We start from the raw sequence: 26,361 nt of genomic DNA on the forward strand, positions 1-26,361 counted from the left end.
AAATGATCTGCTAATTTTGTTCCCCGCCTATTCTCCTTCTGCACCTCCGTTTTTTTTTTTTTTTTTTTTACTTGTCCTCACATGTTTCTTTTGAATAAGTGATTGCAGCTAAGGTTGAATTATATTTCAATTACACAGTGTTTGCTTAAGATGTTTTATCAATCTGCACTGCGAACGTATTGAAAGACTAGTCGAAGCACTTGTCATTACATTGTAAGTTTCTTTTAGTGTTTCTAATTTCTACGCTATTGCGTGTTTCATTGTTATGGATGATATGTCACGAGGAAACAAGTACTGGAGACACAGGGAGGCCAGATATATTAACAGTTGCTCTCTCTCTCACAGTGAGAGTGAGAATGTCCAGTTGAGTACAGCCTGACCTTTTTACACATTCAAAAGCATTCCATTTGGCAGGGAGGAACTGCAGCTCCAATTCCAGCTCGCTTCTCCCCCTCCCCCAAAGAAAGAGGCCAGTGAGTTCACTGTGGTGTGATCCAACAGTTATGTTACCCTGCCCAGCCCCCAATACAATCTCTGAATTTTTACAACAGCATAAACTGAACAGCTGCAACGTATGCTTTGGAGTCATAACCACTGCTTCTCATTTACTGAAGCCAATGCATTGTGTGCTTCTGGATTCATACAGTGCTTTGATAGAGGAGATTAAGGCACACTTTTTTATTGTTTCAGACATGCACTATACAAGTTACACATACAGTAAAAAAAACAAATGTACTACTAGAAATGTACTATAAAATATTTCCAGTAGGAATGTTAAAAGTAGATCTCGCAGTTTCAAGGTAAAATGTTGTAGATGTTTTTATTTTCCCCGTTACAACATCTACAAAAGCAGCATTTCATTTTCAAGAATTTGCATGATCAGTTCTCATTCAGTTCAGTGAGGAGTCACAATAATACTATTGTTCTTTCTTTCACTTAACACCGACAATTTTAAATATAAAATAAATATGTAAACAGACAGTACTAAGAAAGCTGAATGTGAAAGAGCCCGTAGCTGTGGGATTCACTCTAAGTGACGCATGTCTGACAGGCAAGTCAGTACACATACAGCACTCTGCTGAAACAGAATGAATTGGGACTAAAATGTCTTAAGTATACTTTGTCAAGGACTGACAATTTGTTTGTCTTAAAAAGGGTAAGTAATGACTCTGTCAAACACTGCCCTCTATGGTGATAAGTTTATGGACAGTGATAATTTGGTCTTGTGCAGTCTGTAGTTTTACAGGGTAGTGATTATATTCAGGAGGGACACACAGGAGGTGTAAAAAAAAAAAAAAACAGAAATAAAGAGAATTAAAAATAGGAACGCCACATGTAGTGATTTTTGTACTAAGGGCTGAAACAGTACAATGTCTATCTTGCATAAGAATTCCCTTTTCTGTTTTAAAAGGTATACATTCTATATCCAAGAAAAGCATTTTTTAAAAATGCGTAGGAGTTAGAAACAGAGAATGCATCATTCAAAAGGAATGTATTGGGAGTCCTGGAGCCCAGTTCAGGGCTGGAGCTCAGCTGGATGCTCGACTGGAGAGTCAAGCAGCTTGCACATGTCCTCAATCACCTGCCACAGGCAGCTCTCCAGCGGGAAGTCATTGTCCACTAGGTTCACCAGGTAATAGTTATCGTGGATGTACTGTATGATCATGCGTGAAGGGGACTCCTCCTCGTACAGCTTGGCCCACTGCTCGATCCACAGAGCAAAGGCTTCATCCTGCATAAGAAATGGAGAAAGACACATGGTGAGAGGCTTGAGCTTGGGAGCCTAGCTTTCAGGTGAGCTAATTACAAAAAGTTCACAGAAAACAAATTAAAAAAATAAAAAAAACTTGGCAAAAACGGCAGCACACTCTCCTCATTATACTTGATCAGCACAACAGCATTTCGCAATCTTTTTTCACTGACGCGTTGTAAAGCTATAACTGCTGTTAACACATGCAGGTATGTAATCATCTTTACCATCTTGCATTGAGTGCATGCTTTCTTAGCAGGGCTGTACCAGCGTCAAACAAGGGCCTTTACTACAGAACACTCCTTTACCTTCCAAGACATGAAGCTGACTGGGTCCACTACCGTTGGCTGAATGATCTCTCTGCCTGGAAAGATCCCCCAGGTCACAGCATTTGGCTGCATGTCATGAGCGTTTGTTACATTCTCGCCCTGAAATTCAGAATGGATTATGCATGCTTTTTTAAAAAAAAATGGGAACATTCCTGTAAATCGATTGCTGGTTATGGAGATAGGGCTCTTGTTAGTAAAAATGCACTTTTAAAAGCATTGCTTAAATCTATGAGAATAAACAGACCTGCAAAAAAAATCATTCAAATTAAAATCTGAATTTCTTCTATGAATTAATATACCCAAACTGCCAACTATTAATTACATTTCTTCATATGAAAATTCAATAAAAAAAAATCAAAGACACAAGCCTTATGTAATTTGATACAGTTAACAAAATTAAGAGCAAGTTATCACGACAATATAGTTATATACAACAGGTAGATGCCAGTTAAAAATGCTCCAAAAAAAGAATACAGGGTTGCCATTTCTTACCTTAACATTGACAATATGGTAGTTAACACGAGGCTCATACTTCTTGAGTACTTTAAGAAGTGCAGAGACGTTCTCACTGGAAGTAAAGAACTCCATATATGCCTGTGGATTGAAGGCAACAGTCATGAAGATTGAAGATTATCTAACTTTCAATACAAGTCTTGGGTCTGTTCCCAGGCAGATTCCAAGACTAATCCCACATTAAAACCATGCATGTGTTTCCATTGCAATAGCCTGGGCGCATCTCAATGTCAGCTACTCAAACAGCGATCTACAGGAATCTGCAGAGAGCAACACGTGGTGAAAGCGCAGAAACCACTGTGTAATAGATGTCTGTTTGTTCCCTGCAGCTGGCCTCACCTTCTGGAAGACGTATCCCCCGCTGGGGCCCCAACCCACGATGGGATCCGAGGAGGGCTTGCCGTTGATGTTGGGCTGGGAGTTGATGGTCAGAACGCCTCGGCGGTTCACTTTCTCCAGCTCTTCTTTCAGCAGGTTGGTCTCAGAAGCCAGGGGGTCATCATTCCACGGCAAACACGTCACCTAAATGGACAGGGTTGTTAGGGATGCACAGCAGACACTGCAGCAGTGGGGCCAGGTTTTTACAGATATCTCCCCCCTCTTACTTTGTGTCCGTTGTGGTTTGGCTTCCCAGCGATGTAGCAGGTGAACACCTCATAGACACTCTCCTCGCTCATCAGCTCCTCTCCCCACATCTTCAGCAGAGCATCCTTGGCACACCTGCTCTTCAGGTAAAACAGGTAGTAATCGTTGAGCTCGCCGAAAGCAGGAGAGGACGAGTTACCCCTGAAACAAGAAGCGACTCATTAATAAAAAATGTTTTAAAAAAAAAAGAGCCCAGTCAAGTACACGTGTTAAGTGTTTGAACAACCGCTCAATTCCTTGTGCACCTCAAAAGGGTTAAATATACACGGTTTCTTCATTTTTATTGTTTGCAGTATTTTATCTTATCAAGTTCACATTTTGCAAAATAAATAAATACATGTTATACATAATTCTGAGATCGGCAAATGCAAAACCACTTCGGACTTCTACCTGATGAACCCCCCCCCCCCAGTCCCCCAGACCTGGTTGAGGTACAGAACGTACCATCTTCCATTGGGAAACTCGTCCCAGTCCTGTGTTCGGTAAATATAACTCTTCGGTCTGGAAGCCCAGAAGATCGGCCTCACATCCTCCACTTTACGCTTCGGGTGAGCACTGACTGCCCAAGGTAGGGGTCGCCTGAAGACACAAAATACACATTGAAATCAAGGAGCTGCATAGCACACGACTTCCTAGTAACAGTACATGTGCCAATCATTTTTTGAATATTTACAAGCTGTAAAAAGTATGCGAAAGTAGTGGCAACAGCCCTGGAATGACCTCGCCCCTTTACAACCTCAGGTCTTCTGTCCTGGTACTCATACATGGGCAATGGGTTGACTTCTGAAGAGGTCCTGACCTTGGGTCCTCCAGCCACAGCCCGAGCCGTCTCAGCACTTCCATGGTGGCCACCTCTCTGTTGAGGGTGTAGAAGTGGAGCCCTGGCACCTCTCCGCTGTGCAGCAGCACCTTGCACATCTCCACAGCCTGGTCAATGCCGTAGTTACGGATAGCAGCGTCATTGTCTTTGATGGGCTCCATCACCTCCTTGATTTCCTCAGGCACCTCCAGCTTAGACAGTTTCACCAACTGTCGCAGAGACTGGTAACCCTGACACGAGAGACAGCAGCGATACACAGAAATAAATAATCTTCATAAGGTGCGCTAGTTTATAATCGCGCTACAGATGAAATTTCAATTCTTGAAATTAGCCAAAAAAGATGTTTGTCTGCTTGCGTTAAAGTTTCTTACAGATTTGACCTCAGTAGGGTTGATGATTTGAGTGCTGGAACCTCAAATGAAATCTCTGCGCAGGCTCAGTACCTGTATGGGAAATATTCCCGGCACAATGGGGCAGGTGATGCCGATGGCTCGACAGTCCTTCAAGAACTTAAGAAAGGTCTCGGACCGGAAGAACAGCTGAGTGACGATGAAGTCAGCCCCCGCATCCACCTTCTCCTTCAGGTGTCTCAGGTCCTCCTCATAGCTCTTGGCTTCTGGGTGACCAGTGGGGTAGCCTTTGAAACCAGAGGATCAAGGTTAGCACACATATCCACCGTGTAGGACACAAACAAGCGATGCACATTAAGTGCCCCAACCACACAAGTCATGCATAAGTATCCATGAGATTCTGAGAACATACCAAGCCTCTGTCCAAAACTTACCAGCGACACAGATATCAAAGTAATCCTCAAATTCACAGCGAACGTGTTTGACAAGCTCTGTGGCATAGCTAAAGCCTCCTGCCTCCTCTTCCCACTCGTTTCCAATGGGGTCTAGGGAAAAAAATACCAGTCGACTATTTAAACTCCACAAGCACAAGAGTCAAGTAGTCAAACGTTTCGGCTAGCACCTTCTACCTGCAACAAAGAGTTTCCTTCCAAATTATAATACAGTGCTCCCCCTTTATAATGCTGTAGTCGGGAGCCGTGGTTAAGAGACCGCGCTGTTTGTGTTCCGCCTTATAAACGAGAATACTAGCCTTAGTGTGATGGCATTATGGGGCAAATGGGAGCCATGACCGTACTGTCTTATAATCTGTTCCACAGCCTTATAAAAAGGGGGAGCACTGTACTGATAATAAACATCACTTCTTAACCACTAGTCGACAACAAGGACTGTTTTGCATTCTAAAAGCTCAGCGATTGCATTTCAAGTCCCCCAGTCTTCTGGATGTTCAGCCCTACCTCCACGGAGAGCCATGATGTTCTTGAGGCCCAGCTTTTTGGCCTTGATCAGGTGCTGGCTGATCTTCTCCTTGCTCTGGTTACAGCAGGTGATGTGCAGCACGCTCTCCAGGCCGCAGTAGTTGACCGCTGTGCTGGCGATCATCATGGACGAGGTCTCCTTGTCCGAACCTGGGTCCCCCGCTGGGTGCCAGGTCACGTCAATGAAGAGAGGCCCGCCTGCACCCATGCGGTCAAACCTAACCAGGGACGGGAGCAAAATAAATAAATTATTAAAACAGAGCCTGTAAAAAAAAAAAAAAAACAACTAAACTTTAAAAGAATGCATTAAACATGGGGTGTTCAATCACGGTCCTGGAGGGCTATTCCACTCCAGGTTTAACAGATGAAATAATTAACTACTTCAAGGTCCGGATGGGGGTTCAGAACAATCCAGAACAGGGTTAGAACAAAGACCAGGAGTGGAACGACCCTCCAGGACTGCGATTGGTCTGATTACTCCGGTTTTTAAAGAGTAAAATTGTAAGATTGGACGTTTCAGCTGAATAGGTGTAATCCACAACAAAATCAGCCAGACCCTCACCTGGAGATCAAGTTGACGGCTCCACTGGCTGTGCGAGGGGGGAAGAACTCCAGGGAGAACCACCGGTCTCCGGACTCCATGCGGTGTCGCATCTTCTCACGCAGCCGGTCCGTGCGGTCGCTGTCGAGGAGGGGTGTGGAGCAGCGGGAGCTCTCCTTGGAGCTGTCACCCCCGCTGCTGCTGGTCCCGCTCGACTCGTACTTGGCCAGAGGGCCGTTGCTGTCAGTGCAGTGGACCTGGTTCACCATGGCAGAAAGCCTTTACTGCACAGCACACAGGAGAGAGAGAAGAGAAAAATAAAAAATTTGAAAACAAGGCCATTCCGGCCATCAGTGCCTGTCCGGTTCCTAGTGGTGGGTAAATTCAGTTAGACCAAATCACACACACACACAGTGGAAACAATGTTTGGGTCTGGATGGAGGTATAATTGGTTCAATTTAGAACAGTGTTGTACAAAGACCAGAACTCCAGGGCTAGACATATAATTTGACACATGTTACAGATTCATTTCATCAGCTGCCTCTTTGTGTTGTGAGTCAGCCTGAAGTCCCTTGCACATCTAAGACTGCTCAAATTACTAATGTGTCACGAAAGAAACCTTAGTTTCAATCAAACACTAGATAACCTCGTATGAACATACAGTTCCAGGGCCTGTTGATTAAGGTACAGTATGAGGCAGGGGAGTATAGAACATGCTTATCTGTACTGCACACATGTTAAGTCTTTATCAAGGACACTGAAGCAATCAGTAACGTTTTATTTAACAATCAACTACATCTAATTTCTCAGAAGACAGTCTAACACTGCACTGCATGCCTTATATTGGTGGGTAACCCATACATATTAAAATACACCCTCCGTGCTAGTATAAGATTTTTGTTCACTTACAATCTCCCATCCAGAGTTCTGTGTTTGCAGTCCAAGTCCTACCCTGTTTACTGAACTGCAGTGTGTCCCCGTGTTGCAGCAGCTGCCTGTGATTTATTCTGGTGTACCAGGTGACTAGTACGTTTCATGGCAAGGCCAGACTGGTTCATTCATCAGGTTCGCAACATTCTCCTTTATCACTACAGCTACAGAACAATTCAAAGCGCTGACAAATTTTCCGAACGAACAGATGAAGTCTGAACATCGGCTGTACTGAGACAGAACGTCCCGGCACAAGAATAACGTGAGCATCTGTGATTAAAATCGTTTCTTTGCTACTGTCTAATCAGCGCAGTAACTGTCGTGTCAGACGTTTAACTAAGAGAGAGACTGGGCAAGGCAATGCTAGGAGCAGAAATATCAGTGCACCGAAGTAGTTAAAATGACGTCAGTTTTACATGGGGCACCCAGTCCTAGATAAAATACAGAATGCAAAGGTTTACAGTAATCTGTCAACGAGAAACTTTGCTGTTTGGCATACAGCATTTAAGTAACAAATAACTGGCAAGGCAATGTTCAGCAAGTGAAGCCATAGCTGTCTTCACCCTGTATCTTGTGTAACTTTTTTTGGGGTTAACCGTACTATCGTAACTGCAGTATAGTCTCTGCTTTGAATATGTTGGGAGCAACCTAAAAGGTTTCTCCAATTACTAACAATACATATAAAACAGACAAATATAAATATACGGGTTTTATTTTTTTCTCAACACAAATAATTGTAAACCCCTTTGTTTAATAAATAAGCGTTGTTTATCCCCGTCTGCTTTTGAATGTCCCACAGATACACAAATACATAAAGGTTTGATGCAATTCATTTTATATAAACCAAAAAGGGAGTTAATAAAATAATAGTTTTCAAAGGGTTTCCAATTTAAATGGCTTTTGTCTAACACGACAATGCATTGTCAACTCACACAGCCAAATAAATACGTTATTACAGTTGTGATACGAATGAAGTTACTGTAACTTTCAAATTTACGATCTCAAACTAGCTACACATACATTGCAAATTTATAACAGTGTTACTATACCATCTATTTCAATGTGCGTTTAAAATCCATGTTCATTCATTTTTTTAGCACACTGGTTCTGTCACTTACGGTCGCACGTGTGTATTACAGGCTAGTATTATTGTTGTTCTCTTAAAATGTAAAAACAGACACCGCCCAAGATTATGGACACAGAGCTACTAATGCATGAAACATACCGCCTATACAACTCGTTGCTCGGCTCCAGTCTCCCTTAGTTGTTTTTCTCTCACTTCACGCTCCGATTCATTACTCAGCTCCACAGTCCCCGCACTGAGGGGGGAACTGGATTAAATAGAATGCACCACGTGCTGCAGGTCTTCCTTATTTAGTGGGGAAAAAAAAACACGCATGCTTGGATAAACCGAGCTTGGTCGTCAGCTTTTAATGGGCGGGCACAAAACTGTTCATTGTTTATATCAGGTGACAGGGAATTTAAAACGAACGCTCTTCTTCCAAGGCCCCCCCCACCACCCCCCTACACCGCCCGCCCCGCCCCGCCCCGCCCCGCCAGATTACGGTGAAGAATGCCATTACTAATGGCAGCCTCCATTGCAACTTCATCACATGCACCTCGTTCCCACCCCCACCTGACAATGTGGTAGCCTCGGGTCACATGATGCGAGTGTTGTCATTCGCAGGATGATGAAGCAGTGAAGATGGCGTGTTGCAGGAGGTGTCTGTGTTGCCAATGCTGCTGTGGGGAGGGAGAGACCAGGACCCCCGAGGAACTCCTACAATGGGCGAGCATATTGTTTTCCTATTTTTGACACATACGCATTTTTTAGACTTATGTCTATAATACGCGTTTCATTTAATTTCAGTGCTGCTAGTGTTTACCCCTCCCATTGAATTACAATCACACATGAACCCGGTCCAGTGAAACACAATAAGCTCGTATTGTTTTATAGCATATACAGTGGATTAGGATGGTGATTTGTTTTTTTAAGTTAATAAAATAGTATAGCAGAAATGCAGTCAACGTTATACGTATTTGACGTATTATTATGGTATTGTAGAATAAAAACACTACTTTTGGGTGAATGCATTTGTTATGCATGGGTTTAACGGTTACGATATGTTTTTCTAACTATACGTGAAGGAAATATTGACCGAGGACTGTAGTTGAATGCTGAACAAAAGTACTCGGCAATTAACACATAAATTAACAAGTTACCCAGTGTAGTGCCGGGAGATCCGATAACTCGAGGCGTTACTAAACACGTACTACATCGTTATTTCACACATTAAGCTTGTAATACAGAAAATCAGGGACTCTCCTCACACATACAATACTCCTGGCACAACATGGGCGATGCTTTGTCTACAATGGGAAGGCTTTGAATAACCTGGGACACTGATGTTTAGGAGGGAGTAGATTGTACTATGGAAGCAGACTGATTTAAAGGATGAACAGTAAAAGCTTGTTACTGATATAAATATATTTTTTTAGTTACGTGTAAAGTTTTTATTTTATTGTATTTTAGCAAGTTAAATGGCAATATTAAGAACATAATATAATATGTGGGAACAAGAAGAGGCTGTTATTACCACCAATCAAGGCTCCTCCATTTATAGTGCACCATCTGCCTTCTTAAAAAAAAAAAAGTAATGCTTCTCATTGAAGCTATTCTGTACATTTGTAAAGCAAAAAAAAAAAGTACTTTTTACAATCTGTTCTGAACTAACTTATTCCCAGCTTCCATTTATGCTTGCACGGCTTAGTACTGTCTATGATAAGTTTAAAGTAATGCCTGCTTTACATTTGAACTTTTTGATTTCTTTCTGACAGACAATCCTAGGGGAGACACATGGAGAAGATGAGATTCTACCAAGGAAAGACTATGAGGTGAGACCGACAGCTGTTCAGACATCTGAAGACGCACACACACACACACACGCACACAGCAGGCAGAATCTATGAATTATTGATCATCCAATCAATATCAGTTCAAAGAAAGAATTCACACACCCTGAGCATTTCCCCCAGCTGATGCACAGAGTTCCTGCATATCTGTAAGCATCGCACTTAGAGGTGCATTTTTTACTGGTATATATATATTTTTTTGTTTTCTTTTTTTGCAGAGTTTGGACTATGACAGGTGCATCAATGAACCATTCATGGAGGTTCTGGATGGCATGGATAACAAGGTACTGAAGGGTAAATCTCCCAGATGATCTCGCGGTGTGCTTCATCTGACTGTACTGTACAGATCACAGATCTACACGTGCATGTCACACTTCAGCCAGTGTTGTACCCGCAGAGCCAAGACCACCCACCCTAATGGTTATTATTCCCTGTTTCATTCTAGAAAACAGAAGCCCATACATCCAAGCTGTTCAATGGCACGATGGGTAATGAGCGCTGATGACTTGAATCCAATGTTGGTTTTTGTTTTGTTCTCGAATCTAGAAAGCCAGGAAGTATGAAGTGGTGAAGTGGATTGTTGTCTTTGCAATTGGAGCCTGCACTGGGTTGGTAAGTTGCTTGGCTGTATTGCGTTGCATGACTTATCATGTTTAGAAATGGAGAATTAGATTAAGATTGTACTGGATAATCGCAATGACAAATTTACATCAGGTCAATTTAAATAGAAATGATGCAGTTGTTTTTCCATTTCAGGTGGGGCTGTTTGTTGATTTCTTTGTACGTCTCTTCTCTCACTTGAAGTTCAGCATTGTTGAAAAATGTATCCTTTCAAACCCAAGAAACTTAACTAACTGTTACATGTTTTTTTTTTTTTTTTTTGGTTTTATTTGGGGAGGATGGTTACATTGAATACATATAGCTTTCTGTTTTCACAATAGAGATTACATAGCCTCTCACAATGCCCTGGTCTGGCAGTCTCAGATCTGTAACAGAACCGTGAGCTCCACTGTTTATTCACTTTGCAGTGTATTGCCCGTCAGACAAGCGTGTTGTCTTTTCCTTGATCGATGCCGTACAGCTGTGGAGGCGTGTACTGAAAAGGGATGTCTTGCCCTGTCTCTACTAGAACTGCTAGCTTTCAATATGACCTTCATCTTCATAGCCAGTGTTCTGGTTCTAATTGAAGTAAGGTTCAAATACTGTTTTTTTTTTTTGGTGGTGTTTTTAGCATTGCAGCTTTTATTTATTTATTTATTTATTTATTTATATTTTAGTTATCCTAGTACTAGTAGTCAGGATTGGAGTCAATTCCCTTTTTTTCCCCCAAATCCTTTTTTTAAATCAGTTTCCTTTCCTGTTTCCTTGGAATGGGATTGGAAACAGGAATTGGAATTGGGCTGCTCTGTTGTCCCAGCCTTGCCTGTATTGCTGCTCTGCAGAATCGTATTGCATATACAGTAAATACACCTGCAGATTTTATTTCAAGATGATCACCACCTCAAAATGTAGTCCTTTTACTTTTCTATTTATTCAGCCAGTGGCTGCTGGGTCAGGGATTCCTGAGATTAAATGTTACCTCAACGGGGTGAAGATTCCTGGAATAGTCCGGCTGCGCACCTTCGTGTGCAAAGCTGTGGGAGTTCTCTTCACTGTAGCTGGAGGTAGGAAGCGCCAGTCTGATTGGTGCTTTATTTGAACTAAGTTGCAGTTATTTAATGTATTGTATAAAAAATGTTCACGTGGTTGTCTGTTATCCCTCATATAACAAGACTCCTGTCTTTTTGTAATATGATAATTACCAGTATAAAGTTTTATTTTTATGTGTGTGGAGTAGTGGTTAGGGCTCTGGACTCTTGACCAGAGGGTCGTGGGTTCAATCCCAGGTGGGGGACACTGCTGCTGTACCCTAGAGCAAGGTACTTTACCTAGATTGCTCCAGTAAAAACCCAACTGTATAAATGGGTAATTGTATGTAAAAATAATGTGTAAAAAAAATTATGTAATTGTATGTAATAATATAATTTGATGTCTTGTTACAATTGTAAGTCTCCCTGGATAACGGCGTCTGCTAAGAAATAAATAATAATATATATTATTATTAAATAATATATTAATAAAAAAATATATATATGAGAGAGAGAATAATGCAGGCACTGCAGCCCATATGTTGATTTTTAATATAAAATTTTAAATAAAAATATGATGAAATTGGTTGCAGTTTAAAATTTCCATCAATACTACTGGGAATAAATAAATGTGTTTTTCTTGGATATTGACTAATATGTTTTTCGAGCATCGGTGTTGAAAACGGGACAACATGTTGAGTTTGTGAGACAAACTGTTTTTTGCTCGAGCTAATCTTGATTGCAATACTTTTTTTTTTTTTTTAAGCATGAGACGCAGTGTAAATCTAGCTCCTATCCATGTAACATGTACATAACAAGCTATCTAATTAATCATTATCGTCTCCTTTCGCAGGTCTGTTTGTGGGAAAGGAAGGTCCAATGATTCATAGTGGTGCTATAGTAGGAGCAGGACTACCTCAGGTAGGGAGCTGCACTGCCTTATTCTAATCGGGGCCGTTGTGTGTCTGAAAGCAAAACAATGAACATATGTAACTGTGGCATGGCAATTTTGGTCAAGGAGGCTTCATTCCTATTTGCTGTGTGATTGCTGATGCTAGAAATCAAGCCAGAGAGCATTGAGAATCTGGTGCATGGATGAAAACTTGTTCTTGAATACAATTATTAAGACTTCTTTCTTTCTTCTAGTTTCAGAGCATCACTTTTAAAAAGATCCGCTTCAACTTTCCATACTTCCGCACTGACAGGTGAGTCTGTGGATTGCAGTTTGGGCTGTGTAAACCTTAGAGTGTGAAATATGTTAACTGGGACGTCATATTAAAGACACATGTTCCTAAAACTCCTCAGTTCATGTAGGTTTTGTTCATGTTTGTACATCTCTTTCATCTTCTGCACAGCTGCAGTCAAAATCAGTAGTGGCAGCAGGTATGTGAAAAGACCTGGTATGCACATTGACTTATTGGATGTGCACAATCTCTACTGCAAACGCAGAACTAACATTTTCAATCCTTTTAACACCATCATTAACAGCAGAAGAGCATGCTTAACCCATTAAGTACCACAATCACAGCTGTGTATGTAATTTGATACATTACATTTAGAGAATTCAAATAACAGGTAGATGCAAGTTAAAAATGCTCCAAAACATTACAAAGTAGCCTGTCCTCAAATGAGGACGAATGGCACTTAATGGGTTAATGTAAAACTGGGGTAAATGCTTTCTGACTACAGACTAATAGTGTGATCAGTGGAAAGAAGAATCTTTTTTTGTTTGCGATGGCAAAGAGATCCCTGGAGTTAACGCGTATCGCATTTGGGACACACTTGCCTTCGCTTGGCATAGCATGAGCAGGAGTCAGATAAGGATGTTTGTTGCACTGAGATGCAAGCCTGTAGGACAGACTGTCGGTAGTTCATTTTCTTCCCCCTTGTGTTTCCTTCAGGGATAAGAGAGATTTTGTCTCAGCCGGGGCTGCAGCTGGGGTAGCGGCTGCTTTCGGAGCTCCCATTGGGGGCACACTGTTTAGCCTGGAGGAGGGGTCCTCCTTCTGGAACCAGGAGCTCACATGGAAAGTGGTATGAAGATATTAATGCTGTATGTATAGTATCGGATACCTGGGATGTGAGGTGCAAGGTCTTCCATGTTTAAGATCCCTGTACAAGTTACAATCCCATTCAGGGAAATGACAGTTACAGCATTTGACCGTGGGTGGCTTTAAGTGCAGTGCAAAAATTGGAAGTGCTGTAAACTGTAAGAGGAATGCACCGTAATGAGAGATGCCAAGAAAGATTTCTAGTCTAAACATTTATCGTAATGGATACTGTATTTTAGTATTATTACATGTACCACTGAAGTGTTTTATAGTTACGGCTGATATAATGACAGAAGTATGCCGTTTTAGTATAGGAGTGTGAAGTAAGCAGTTTTAGTATAGCAGTATCCAAAATGAATCGGATCTCTAATAGATGTATAATGCTGCTGTTTAACTCTGCTTTCCTGTGCCGCTGTTCTTCTCTCCCCAGCTCTTCTGCTCCATGTCTGCCACTTTCACTCTGAATTTCTTCCGCTCTGGGATTCTGTATAACAGCTGGGGTTCTTTTCAATTACCAGGGCTGCTGAACTTCGGAGAGTTTAAGGTTGGTACTTCTACATCGTAGATCTCTTGATCCGCCCCTCCTACTCTGCACTGGACTTGCCTAACCTAAGCGCCACATTACTGGATCCTCAGCGAATGCACTGTCCTTGCACTATTGCAGTACTAATATGTCATTGTAGATCTAACTTGTTGCATCCTAGTTCATATCGTATTTTAGTAGTTTTTTTTTTTACACTTGCTGTAAACTCTACAGTATTTAAATGTTAATCTTGCATTGTAACCCGGTACTGCCCTGTAACACCTGTAAGTAACCTTGGATAAAGGCATCTGCCAATTAAATAATAATAATAAAATTCGAATTGCTCTGAAGGAGGAATATAAGTTTGGGAGAGTGTCGTCCATTTACTCGTACTAGGGAGATCTAATTTAATTATTAAACATTCCTATTTAATACTTTAAACTTTTTTTTTTGCTAATGGTGCTGCTGATTTTAATTGTGGCCCCTCTGCTTTGTGTCTCAGTGCTCGGATTCTGATAAGAAGTGTCACCTGTGGACCGCGGTCGACCTGGCCTTCTTCGTTGTGATGGGGATATTCGGCGGCCTGCTGGGCGCTTTGTTCAACTGCTTGAACAAGAGATTAGCCAAGTACCGCATGAGGAACGTTCACCCCAAAGCAAAGTTTGTCAGGTATTCTGGATCAAGATTGCTGACCAAGATATATATTATAATTTCATTGCAAATGTTTTGGTATGAATAAAACTTTCAGATTTACACGAATGAATTGGAACCATTGCCAGTGTCTGCAAAAGCCTTTAAGTTGCATTCCTAAAGGTGACTGCAATATGGGATGTTCATTTATTTGAATTATGTAGCCATTAAATCTGTTAGCCAGCTGTGAACTTTCTTTTTTTTTTCTTCTTTCTCAGGGTTCTGGAGAGCCTGCTGGTCACCATGGTAACCACCATAGTGCTGTTTGTTGCGTCCATGACTTTGGGAGAATGCCGAGATCTCTCGTCCCCCACCAACACTGACAACGCCACGCATGTACGTTCGCTTTGGTTTGTGATGCAGTTTAGTGTGTTACTATATCAGTTTACAAATCGCTTGCCTTCATCCTCTGCATGTACAGTGCAACACTGGCACAGACAACATTTCACGGTGGTTCCTCTTGAAATAAATGCAATGAAAGCTGGTTTAAAACGTAATGCATGCTGTAAAAGACACTGATAACCCATTCTGAACTACAGCAACCGAATGCATACAATTCCTCAGGGATGTGGTGTATGTTGAGCAGTACTGTGCATTTCAGCAACTTTCCTGTATAACTAAGTAATCCGGGGTAAGTCATTAATGACACATGTGGTATGTACCTAGATAATGGGTCAGTGATTTTACTACAGTATACCCAAGTATTGTTGTGAATTCCGGGGCTGTAGTGTCTATTGCCTTTAGAAAACCAGAAATGCTTTTATCTTTTTTTTTTATATCATGTATCTAGGTTGTTGTGTGTGGTGGTGTGTTTTTTTTTTTTTTTTACTATAAATGTGCTTTTAATTCCAGGTTTCCAACTCTGAGGATGTGAACTCCACCATCAAAACTTTCTTCTGTCCCAACAAAACCTACAATGACATGGCCACACTGTTCTTTAACCCACAAGAGGTGGCTATTCACCAGCTCTTCCACCAAGACAGTAAGGACTGCTCTCTCTGCACCCGTCCCCCCTGTACATTGAGAGCCTGTGCACACTGTATGTCAGCGACACCTGGTGGTCAGACAGATATTACAACCGGAAGAGCACCGGCTTTGCAACCAAATACGAAATATTATTTTGCTTGGCAGTGCGACCAGAAATTGCGATTTATATGCATGCAATTGTAATATGGATTAATTCCCCTAAACCTACAACGTGCAGACTATCGTTTCAGGAAAGCATACAATGGATTACAATCGGCTTGCACCGACTCTTAAATCTGAGTCCTTAACTATATCGATCATGTTGTGTTCGTTTTTGTTTGCTTTTTTGGGGGGTTTTAAAATGTCATCGAGCCGCCTCTCTTCTCTGTTGTGATTTGCAGGTACCTTCAGTCCGGTTTCCTTGTCTATTTTCTTCGTGCTGTATTTTCTGCTGGCTTGTTGGACCTACGGCATATCTGTACCCAGCGGGCTGTTTGTGCCATCCCTGCTGTGCGGAGCTGCCTACGGGCGGCTAGTAGCTAACATCCTGAAAACGTGAGCAAATCTGTGCAGTGCTATGAACAGAGATTAAGAAAGAAGAGCCAAGAAACGAAACTCCTCAGTACCGTACCCTAATCTGCTTGGTTAACAGTCTGGGGGGGTGGGGGTCATAATTCGGAATTCCGATTTAAATCGGAGTGGGGGCTATGACCAGACATTACTTTAATGTATGAAATAGCTCTTAAATAAGTGTACCTGGTACTTTTATGAAATAGTAGATGTGTTCTGTTTTGGTTGTCTGAATGGGGAACGTAGAAAGTCCTAGCTAAAGTTTTTTTTTTTTTTAATAAAGCAAAGGTCTTGAATTGGTTGAAGAAGGTTGATGTTTTCTGTCCTTGTCGTTTTGTAGCTACATAGGGATGGATCACGTTTACTCCGGGACCTTCGCGTTGGTTGGCGCCGCATCGTTTCTTGGGGGTGTGGTCAGGATGACCATTAGCCTCACTGTCATCCTGATTGAGTCGACCAATGAGATCACCTACGGACTCCCCATCATGATCACCCTCATGGTAGGAACGCAGGAGCCTTCATGCTCCTTGTGCAAAGTGGACCTGTTTTACTGCAAACGTGTCTGCTTTTTTTTTTTGTAAATATTTATAATTAACAATTTAAAAAGTGAAGAACAGACATGTTAAATATAGCATCTGAGGATCTCAGTCCTAAATGGAGCAGAAAGTTCCTAGTCACTCACATTACAAAATAGAATACGTTTATAAATTCAGCTTTATCACAAACCCTGACCCTTTTTTTTCTTCTTTATTCATTTGAAAGTCTATTTTCAACATGCTAATACAGTACAGTGTTGAGGATCCGGAAGTCCATTAAGTGGATTGTCAATTTATCAGACTATTTATTTTTAACATGAGTTACACATTAATATGGATTTAGACGACTTCAAAGGTTCTTAACTGGTTTTTAAAACAGGCAAAGCCTCCTTTGCAGAGATGAAAAGAGGCTTTTAGTGCAGACGGTCACGTTTCCAATCGCAGGATACACACAGCTGTGTTTTTAATGGTGTGTTTGCAGGTAGCAAAGTGGACTGGAGATTTCTTTAACAAAGGAATATACGATATTCACATAATGCTAAGAGGAGTCCCGCTGCTGGAATGGGAGACTGAGGTGGAGATGGATAAGTAAGTGCAGAGAAAGCATTGTTGAAATTCAAATTCCTATTTCTGAATATTGCAAGTGCTGCTGTTTCATGAGCAGGTCAGCTGGGAGATACAGATCCTGTATTTCTTAAGAACTGTATCCCATGACTAGACTGAGTTTTTATTCTGAAGTTTGTTTTGCCCTCTTTTTTTTCCCCATTATTAATTTCTCCAAAAGGCTAACAGCTAGCGACATCATGGAGCCAAACCTGACGTATGTGTACCCTCACACCCGCATCCAGTCTCTGGTCAGTATTCTGCGGACCACGGTGTACCACGCCTTCCCTGTGGTGACAGAGAACCGGGGCAACGAGAAGGAGTTCATGAAGGGGAACGTTCTCATCAGCAACAACATAAGATTCAAGGTCATTTCTTTCTCCACCCACTAGAGGGAGGCAGTGCTTTGAACAAAGGGGAATGTTCCTCGGACAGCGCCCCCGTTCAGAATTCACAACTCAGTATTTCATAAATGTAATTAATTGTACATTTTACTATAGAATGACCCATTCACAGTTTTCAATATTTAATTTATCATGTAACAAAGCTGTAGGTAGGCCTGGTGGTCCAGTGGCTAAAGAAAATGACTTTCTACCAGGAGGTTCAGATCCTGGCTTAGCCACTGACTCACTGTGACCCTGAGCAAGTCACTTATCCTCCTTGTGCTCCATCCTTCGGATGAGACGTAAAACCGAGGTCCTGTTGTAAGTGATTCTGCAGAAGCAGTTGATGCATAGTTCACACCCTAGTCTCTAAGTCCCTTTGGATAAAAGCGTTTGCTAAATGACTAGTTAATAATATTAACGTTAATAATAAGAGGGGAGCACTATCTAACCAGACAGGCAGACCGCAGCTTCACAAACTGATCTTGATCTGAGAGTGAGCGGACAGGGAGAGTGATGGATCTTTTTTTTCCTTCCTGATGCAGAAGTCGAGCATCCTGACCCGGGCGGGAGAGCAGCGCAGGCGGAGCCAGTCCATGAAGTCGTACCCCTCGAGCGAGCTGCGCAACGTGTGTGACGAGCTCTCCGGCACCGAGCAGGCAGAGGAGGCAGAGGACATGCTGCAGCAGATGCTGGCGAGGAGGTGAGAGGGGAGACCACAGCCCCGAACTGGAAGGTTTCTAATTCTTTACATCCACGCCTTCAATCTAGAACATCCAAGTTCATGTTGTGTTTTAGTAGTGTTGTTTGCACTTGCTGTAAACTACACTGTATTTAAATATTAAGCTTACATTGTAACCCTGTACTGCCCTGTAACATCTGTAAGTGGCCTTGGATAAAGACGTGGGCCAAATAAAATAAATAAATAACTACATTTTATAATAATACGAGACCGCCTACCTAGTTACTTTTTAATCACAAAAACGGTTGAGGATGTAAGTGATCCTTGATATCCCTGATTTGTAGTTGCAGTTTGGGATGTGCGCATTTTGTCATGCCTGTACAAACAAATTTCTCTTCATATCAGGGATCGTTGAATGATTCAGTTCTGTTAGTTTATATACAGGACAACCTTGTAAAAGAGGCTCTGGTCTCAATGGGTTTATTCCTTGTTAAAGGATGAATACATGCATAATGTGTATTCTCTGATGGTATCCCTGTGTGTATTTCAGACATGTCCCGTATCCCAACCTGTACCCTGACCAGTCCCCTAGCGAGGAGTGGACCATGGAGGAGCGATTCCGACCTTTGACCTTCCACGGCCTGATCCTGCGATCCCAGTTAGTGAACCTGCTGATCCGGGGAGTCTGTTATGCAGAAAACCAGTCGGTGAGGTTGCACTCCAGACAGCGGTGTTTGTTTTAAATAATGCATTGCACAAAAATGTATTCTCAGTTTATTTTTTTAAAGCTGCCTTTTTGGCTTATTTGTGTTAACGTGCGTTTTTATTTTATTTATTTTTATATGAAAGAGTGCGACTCAGCCTCGACTCTCATACACTGAGATGACGGAAGACTACCCTCGATACCCAGATATCCATGACCTGGACCTCGCCTTGCTCAACCCACGTATGATAGTGGTGAGACCTGAATCTCCTCCTACGAGTTCACAGTTAACATCACACCCTCGGAACAAGGGGGGACGGGGGACCTTACTGGCACTGTGCACATACAACAGGATAAACAGAAATATACCCACAGGGCTTGCATGCATTATTATTAGATCTACACAGATCTGCTGTTGTTTAGATCAGTTGATGGGGTCAGCATTCAGATATTTGTATTGTGTTTTCGTTCCAGGATGTGGCGCCATACATGAACCCTTGCCCCTACACTGTCTCCCCAAACACCCGCGTCTCTCAGGTATTCAACCTTTTCCGGACCATGGGGCTGAGGCACTTGCCTGTAGTCAATGCTGTCGGAGAGGTGAGAGGATATTCTTTGCCGTCACTGGACCACGATGCCAGGTTGCTTCAGAACAAAAAGCACTGGTGTCGGGGTATTGCATTGATTCGATATGTTGCAAGCTGCATGTGTGTTACCCACATCTCTGAAATGCTGAAGGTGCACAATGTATATTTCTTTATTAATACTGTCATTCAAAAATAATACAAAAAGTAGCATCTGTCATCCCATTCCTGTAGGGGCACTTCTGCTCCAAAAAATGGGCACATTAAATCTGATGAAGTTGTAATGCTTAGGTTTAAATAGGTGAGCCCTGTGAGACATCCAGCTAAAGGCGAAACATTATACAGCTACTGATATGTACAATCGCATGTAAATATGCTGCACAAAATGACCACGTACTTTTTTTTTTTTTTTTTTTTTTTCAGATTGTTGGAATAATCACAAGGCACAATTTAACCCACGAGTTTCTACTAGCCAAACTGAGGCAGCACTGCATTACAATCTGAATCATTTTGACTGTCCACGTTTCTGAATCATTCTATTTAGCTGGACTCCCCTCCCTGCTCCAGGCAGAATTTGGAGAGTTTCCAGCGAACCCCATTTCTAGAACAAGTCCGATGGCTCCGACCAAGGAGGAACCCCAGTCCGAACTTCAGCACTGAAAGTCTGAAGTACACCTTTATAGTTTTAAGAGACATTTCTAACTATAGGAATTTTAGTTGGATAAATAATTTGGGTCTGTAGAGGCCTGTAAGTAACTTCTGATATAAATAAGTACATATCAGAAAAGCTCAACTCTTAAGCCATACCTTAAAAAGTGGGGTGCAGCTTGTACCCATGAACTGTAAAAGAGATACTTAATGAATCCGTGTCGGAGATTTGACACTAAGATTGTTCCCAATCCACCACTGTAATGAGTAGATCACCACTACTGTATCCATTTATAAAATCAAGGGTAAATTACATATAATCACTGTCCACTATACAACACAAGACCTACCATCATAGGGGGGAAAAGTTCTCAAAATCCTCTACTTGTAACATTACTGTGCTACAACACATAAGCTAGCCCCTTCTTTAAAAAAAAAAAAAAAAAATAAGTTTTCTGGGACCTGGCATCCGTGTTCAACAATGCATCTAAAGAAAGATGAGTGTGTGTTTACACGAGATATTTCATGAGAACAGAACATATTAAATAATAATAATAATAATGATGATGAAGTGACATAAAGACTTATGGCTCATGCAGTTTGTGCACTCCACCCTTTTAGTTCTGTTTTGTGTTATTTTATTTTTATCTAGCACTTAAACTTTAATTTTCTAAGCCTTTTTACAAGACAAGGTAGAGACCGATATCACCCTCTTCCTTATGCATTCCAGTGAATGTCGTGGGACGTTATGAAGATTTCTGAATATTTGTGTTCCTTCCACAGTACGATGCAGCATAAAGCTGAACGATAGCACAGTCTTAACAAGCCAGCTGCTTACCTAGTCCTTTCTGGTAGGTCACTTAGAGGCGTATAGTCTTTAAACAGTATTTGGATTTGGGCGAATCAATGCACAGGGTGCATTTGAAGACTATATCTTGTGCTGGGAACTGCTGTGAATTGATCCAAAGCCTGAAAAGGTGTACTGTTCTTGTTTGTTTAGGTTTTTTTTGTATCATTTTGTTTATTAAGGGAACATTTTCCAAACGCCACTGTGACATGCAAGCGCAGATTAATTCTTGAAATAGAAAACTTGCACAGAGAATGTTTAGGTTTGTCGTAATGATTTAAAGGGTGAAGAAGATGATTTGGCCGTAGGGCCAGTGTGCAAGGAAACTAAGTTGTGTTTTTGTTAAGGCTTTAGAGTAGTGATGTTTTATATTGAGCCGACTATCTATTTCCAGTTTGGCTCTCGGAACATGTCCTGTGTTAAAACCTGAGCATTTGCAGAGTTGTATAATTTATATAATTTGCTTTTATAATCTGTTAACGTTGTTAACTGTTGAAATCCTATTATTTACTGTTTTTGTTTTCAAGTCAGTGTGCATAGAAACCCTGACAAGACCTATACTGTATGTCCGTGTTAAAGGGATCTTTATACAAAATAAGGATCGCAGTGGAATTTACGTGTGAAATTATCTTGAAACAATCAAAAGCCTGTGTGTAATCTGGGCTGCAAATCTTGCATGAATTGGGGTAATTACTAAAAATCACTAGAGCTTTATTTATTTTTTATTATTATTTTTTTTTTTTAGAAAACAATTGCCAGCCATAACCAGTTTATTAATGCATTTATATAAATGAGTTTTTACATTTTTTACACAGGGACCTCTGTTAACTGGAAACACTAATTGTAAAGATCCTTGAAGCGTTTGCAAATGTGTGCTTAATTTTTGTAAATCCAATTATATCACATGTCCTAATCATATATTAATATTATTGGCGACGTTTATTAAATGATTCAGGTATCTTGTATTCTCAGATGTAATTATCGTTCTCTCTCTCGGCCTCTTATGGCCATACCAAAGTCAGTATCAATGCTAGATTATCTTCTCGCACTAGAAAAATCAGTTTCTTTATCATAAAGTGAATTTCAGTGTGTATTTTTCCCAATGGTCTGCATTAGATGCGTTTGCAATATTGCATAGGAATAAGACAAGAAAAAGTATTTTTTTCTACTATCAAGAAGAAACTTATTTCCAATCCATCCCTGTATTGCAATACTGTTGTACCATCATTTAACTGTAGGTGTTTCACCTTAAAATGGTACCTCGTATGAATGTCCATCTTCAGTGATATAGCCCCTGCTTTGTTTCATTCACATGTGTAACTATGTAGTTGAACTGAGGAGGGATAATGCATTTCAAAGTAAACCGGTCTCTTGTTCCACGTCCTAAACTTTTCAGTCGTCGATGCCAGCATGCAGTATTCAATTCATTATATTGTTCGTGTATTACGAAACCCATGTTAATCTTATGTCTTTGTGATTTGTTTTTCTACACTTTGGATTTATGTGATGTGTGTGTATAGATAATTATATAAGCTGCTTCCTTTTACTGGAGAAAAATATGTTGGTATTTTTTGTTCCAGATTTGTGCCACCTGTTAGCCATGATATAAAAAAAATAAATAAATAAATAAAAAAATTAACGATTTTGTGCACTTCCAAAAATGTGTAAATATTTTCATGTGTTCTGAAATACAGTGTTCCTCTAGACTTCTACCAACAGACCCTATTAATCAAAGAGTGGTGAAAAACAATAGCCGACACATTGGTGGAACTAATCCCAAACAGATGAGGCTTTGCTCATTTCTTTCAGTAATCCCTGTCCACTGTGCACTAATTAGGGATGATGGAGCTGGAAATCTCGTAACCGCCACATCTGTCAAGATTACTTTATTTTATCAGCGTGGATGGGTTTAACTTTAATTACAGATGTATGTCACTTGTTTTATTGGTGTGGATGGCAAATGTTAACCTTCATTTCAGTTCCAGAAAATGGAAACAACATTGTCTAATTAACTTCCAGATCTTGAAACTCCTAGAAAAGATCCAATTAATGTATTAATCCCCTGCGTCGTGGGTAAAGTAGCAGGTTCCTGTGCCTACGCAAGCACGTCGCTCCACGTGTTCTACTTTCATCTTGAGATCTTCTATTTATAAGTGGGGATATAAACACACTTTCTTTATTCAGGGGGAGAAGCAAGACCAATACAGACATTGGTAGCCAGTTGATCTATATATCTTGTGACCAAAGGGGATATAAAACATAAATAGTGAAGAGCAATTTATGAAAACCTTTGAACAAAAATCAATGTCTGTATATCCTGCTGCCTGAAGCTACAGTTCAATCTCCACTACAGTTCTTGGATAAAGAAACATAGCAGCCTGCGTATGGAATAACACAGCATCACTGCTGCATGTTAACCCTGTCCACTGCTGCAGAGAGTTCATTACAAGAAGCAGGGTTTGACCACTGCTTGCTACTAAACAAATACAAGAAGAAAGAACTGGGCTGTCTGGGTGTAATGATTTATTTAGTTGCACAGTACTTACATTTAAAGACCACACCACACAGACAAACAGTACAGGCGTGATTCTCTAGCTAACCAACATGACTATAAATTAGTGATTATAAATAATTATAAATCCAATATTCATTTTCATTTTGGCATTTAAAAAAAAAATTATTTAAGTGTTGATTCCTGCACCACATCGGAAACCTAACCTGCAATTAAGAAAGAAAAAAAAAGGTTTGTAAAGTTTCTTTGAAGCATAATATACAGCTGTTAAACACATTAGTGAATAACTCAAAAACTTAATTTATTCATTTTTTTGTCTTTTTTTTTTACAAGACTCTAAACGAAAGAGCATAAAGTCTACAACCTTTACCATTTTTAATCTTTGTTTCATCTAGTACTATTATGTATGTCAAGACTACAAAAATAAATTGAGTTTTAATGTGTAGTTTTTTAAAATCATCATTTATTGTTCACTGAAATAAAGATTTCATTTAACACTCATCCCATAAGCATTCAAGCAGTTTTTTTTAAGATGGATAACAATACTGTCAGGCTGACAAAAGAAAAACCATTGTCCCTGCTCCTTTCTTTTTTCCTGGCCTATGATTGTGCATGTTAACTTTTCTTTTCTAATATATATACTGTATATATATATATATATATATATATATATATATATATATATATATATATATATGCTTCACTTTGAAAAGGTTTAACACAAGATATTGGATCCATCAAGCTCAAGCGTGCAGTTTGCAGAACTCTACATTCTGATATTTGAGATTCCAGAACTCTCGATTTCTGGATATTCTGAAGGCTTACCTTTCCTGGAACCCCCACATCCCATAGAACTCATAGAGCCGATTCTGTCGATTCTCGAGCCAAAGCAGCCGGAAGAACCTCTGTTATTTCTTGGAGCCATCAGAAGATCGCGGAGCCTGCTGCTCTGCGACTGGTAGCCCTCCTGTGGCTTCTTGTAGTCGGAAGCTGGCCACTGTCTCTCCCTTTCCCTGTCCCAGGGGGAGCCAGCTTGAGGTCCTTCAGCCTTTGGGTTTGCAATGTCGTAATCCTGCTGATTGTCGTTGCCTTCATCTTGACCCAAGGTGTCCTCAAAGCGTTCAAGCAGAGTCTAGAAATGAGAACAAATAAAGTAGGCATTCTAGAAGGGTCGTGGGATATGCAATAACTCATCATCAGATTATTGTTCTTCCAAATAAACATTGCATCCCATTTAGATCAAATAACATTTGTACCTAAACATTGTACCACTATGTACAGAAGTTTTTTTCTGTGCAATAAAAGTTACAGATTTTATTGTTCAATGGTTGCTCAACTCAATTCACAAGCTGAAGATCTAATCTACTTAAACGTACAGGACAAACGTGTTTCTATTAGAGTGACTTGCTATCAGTTTAACAAGAGGACTAGGAATCTAATTCTGCCCTGTGTTTCTTCTACCCCTTACCTTCAAGTTAGCTAGGTCTTTGGATGAATAAGGACTGTAGACTGGATCATCCCTAGCCAGGACCTTATTGCAAATGAGAAACAGGACTCCAGTGTAGATGACTGTCTTCAGCATCATGTCCTCCAGGCTTTCTTTGCTGCTTCAGAGTCTAGTCAGGATTCTTCTTGGGGTCGGTTCTGCTTGTTTTTTTGGTACATGCTCTTTCTACCCCAGTGCTTTTATACCCTTGATGGAGACAATTGCATGTTCGAGGCTCATCATCTCAGTAATTGCCTAGAGCACATTCTGTCACCTCGGCGAGAGATAAGCGGTGTAAAAGAAGATTTCCTTTTAAGTGGTTATTTGGTGGTGGGTGATGGGCTGTGTGGCGAGGAAACATTGCACCTACTTGGACTGGCACAGCGCTTGAGGAGCCCTCATGGAAAGCAGCGGGGGGTCAGTGATGACTCAACTCAGCAATTTCACCCCTTGTGAAACATTCCTTCAGGAAGATGCTTGGCATGCTTGAAAATATCTGTAATGCATGAGCAATGCTGCACCATATTATCTATAGGGTCAATGTGTGTGTGTGGACCATGCGTAGTATGGTATCAGAGGAGATTTGGCCCTTCATATCACTCAGGACACAGAGGGAGCAACTTGCTACAGTGGTTATTTCTTTGCTCATATCCTGGTTACCAAACATGCTTAAGTCACAAACACATAGCTTTTTCTGTTTCCTTATACAGCAGTGTGTAGATTTATTAGAACACCCCATTGCTTCTGTAGTGTTGATTTGTTGTGCAGATGAACATCTTGGAAATGTGTCAAAATAGGCGAATGTGTAATTGTCTATTTGAATTGATGACTTTAAGCCACCCGTGCAATTAATTTAGAATAGTAAGAGAAAAGAAACACATAGCCACAAATGGTAAAATGCATGAGCTTTTAAGAAAGTAGTCTAACATTTTAACATATGAGTGCCTATTATTTCTGTATCGCTGATTACTGACCAGAAATTGAAAATCTCATTGTTTTCATGCAGGTAGGTGTATAAAGGATATAAAGGACTCGTCTTGAGGTGTTCTAATAAACTGCACACACCTGTAAGTTCAAAAGAGCTGTCTGGAACAAACCCTATTGTGAATATTATTGGTTTACTGGCATATACAGTGCATTTTGAGATTTTATATTACATTTTGTTTTGAGGTAAATGCATT

At 40.7% G+C, this 26,361-nt stretch overlaps 3 protein-coding genes across 4 annotated transcripts; 1 reads left to right on the forward strand and 2 right to left on the reverse strand.

The window, feature by feature from the left end:
- Nucleotides 1-663: 663 nt before the first annotated feature.
- Nucleotides 664-8,298, reverse strand: LOC117425554 (methylenetetrahydrofolate reductase (NADPH)-like). Of its 2 annotated transcripts, none has more exons than XM_034042548.3 (12): nt 8,081-8,298; nt 5,947-6,209; nt 5,364-5,602; nt 4,842-4,952; nt 4,501-4,694; nt 3,974-4,287; nt 3,682-3,816; nt 3,198-3,378; nt 2,932-3,114; nt 2,572-2,673; nt 2,059-2,178; nt 664-1,732 (listed from the first exon to the last, which is right to left on the reverse strand). In XM_034042548.3, the coding sequence occupies exons 2-12, from the start codon at nt 6,192-6,194 to the stop codon at nt 1,517-1,519; spliced, it is 2,043 nt and encodes a 680-aa protein (XP_033898439.3). In that variant the 5' UTR covers nt 6,195-6,209; nt 8,081-8,298; the 3' UTR covers nt 664-1,516. The 2 variants fall into 2 exon arrangements, with proteins under 2 accessions (XP_033898439.3, XP_033898441.3); XM_034042550.3 differs by having other exon boundaries at nt 4,037-4,287; nt 8,081-8,296.
- Nucleotides 8,299-8,487: 189 nt separating this feature from the next.
- LOC117426094 (H(+)/Cl(-) exchange transporter 6-like) lies at nt 8,488-22,821 on the forward strand. The gene is made up of 23 exons (XM_034905045.2): nt 8,488-8,644; nt 9,694-9,750; nt 9,987-10,052; nt 10,315-10,380; nt 10,525-10,591; nt 10,850-10,956; nt 11,306-11,432; nt 12,250-12,317; nt 12,543-12,601; nt 13,298-13,430; nt 13,878-13,991; nt 14,473-14,639; nt 14,879-14,996; nt 15,513-15,642; nt 16,028-16,181; nt 16,537-16,696; nt 17,214-17,320; nt 17,517-17,703; nt 18,264-18,421; nt 18,951-19,107; nt 19,250-19,357; nt 19,578-19,703; nt 20,111-22,821. Exons 1-23 carry the CDS (start codon nt 8,561-8,563, stop codon nt 20,189-20,191), a joined length of 2,601 nt encoding a protein of 866 aa, XP_034760936.2. The 5' UTR covers nt 8,488-8,560; the 3' UTR covers nt 20,192-22,821.
- Nucleotides 22,822-23,688: 867 nt separating this feature from the next.
- On the reverse strand, nt 23,689-25,371 carry LOC131701852 (natriuretic peptides A). Its single transcript, XM_059002310.1, has 3 exons — nt 25,163-25,371; nt 24,520-24,826; nt 23,689-23,900 (listed from the first exon to the last, which is right to left on the reverse strand). Exons 1-3 carry the CDS (start codon nt 25,277-25,279, stop codon nt 23,896-23,898), a joined length of 429 nt encoding a protein of 142 aa, XP_058858293.1. The 5' UTR covers nt 25,280-25,371; the 3' UTR covers nt 23,689-23,895.
- Nucleotides 25,372-26,361: the final 990 nt, after the last annotated feature.

Source organism: Acipenser ruthenus, chromosome 27, assembly GCF_902713425.1.
Source record: "Acipenser ruthenus chromosome 27, fAciRut3.2 maternal haplotype, whole genome shotgun sequence".
In the NCBI taxonomy this organism is placed as follows: domain Eukaryota; kingdom Metazoa; phylum Chordata; class Actinopteri; order Acipenseriformes; family Acipenseridae; genus Acipenser; species Acipenser ruthenus.

Bases quoted from the DNA above. Each gene is read 5' to 3' on its own strand.
- LOC117426094 (XM_034905045.2), top strand. From the start codon at position 8,561: ATGGCGTGTTGCAGGAGGTGTCTGTGTTGCCAATGCTGCTGTGGGGAG. The intron at 8,645-9,693 runs GCGAGCATATTG...TCTTTCTGACAG, and splicing joins CCGAGGAACTCCTACAATGG to ACAATCCTAGGGGAGACACA. The intron at 17,321-17,516 runs GTAAGTGCAGAG...TTTCTCCAAAAG, and splicing joins ACTGAGGTGGAGATGGATAA to GCTAACAGCTAGCGACATCA.
- LOC131701852 (XM_059002310.1), bottom strand. From the start codon at position 25,279: ATGATGCTGAAGACAGTCATCTACACTGGAGTCCTGTTTCTCATTTGC. The intron at 24,827-25,162 runs GTAAGGGGTAGA...TCTCATTTCTAG, and splicing joins AAGACCTAGCTAACTTGAAG to ACTCTGCTTGAACGCTTTGA.
- LOC117425554 (XM_034042548.3), bottom strand. From the start codon at position 6,194: ATGGTGAACCAGGTCCACTGCACTGACAGCAACGGCCCTCTGGCCAAG. The intron at 3,379-3,681 runs GTACGTTCTGTA...TTCTTGTTTCAG, and splicing joins GAGTTTCCCAATGGAAGATG to GGGTAACTCGTCCTCTCCTG. The intron at 2,674-2,931 runs GTGAGGCCAGCT...TTCAATCCACAG, and splicing joins GGGGATACGTCTTCCAGAAG to GCATATATGGAGTTCTTTAC.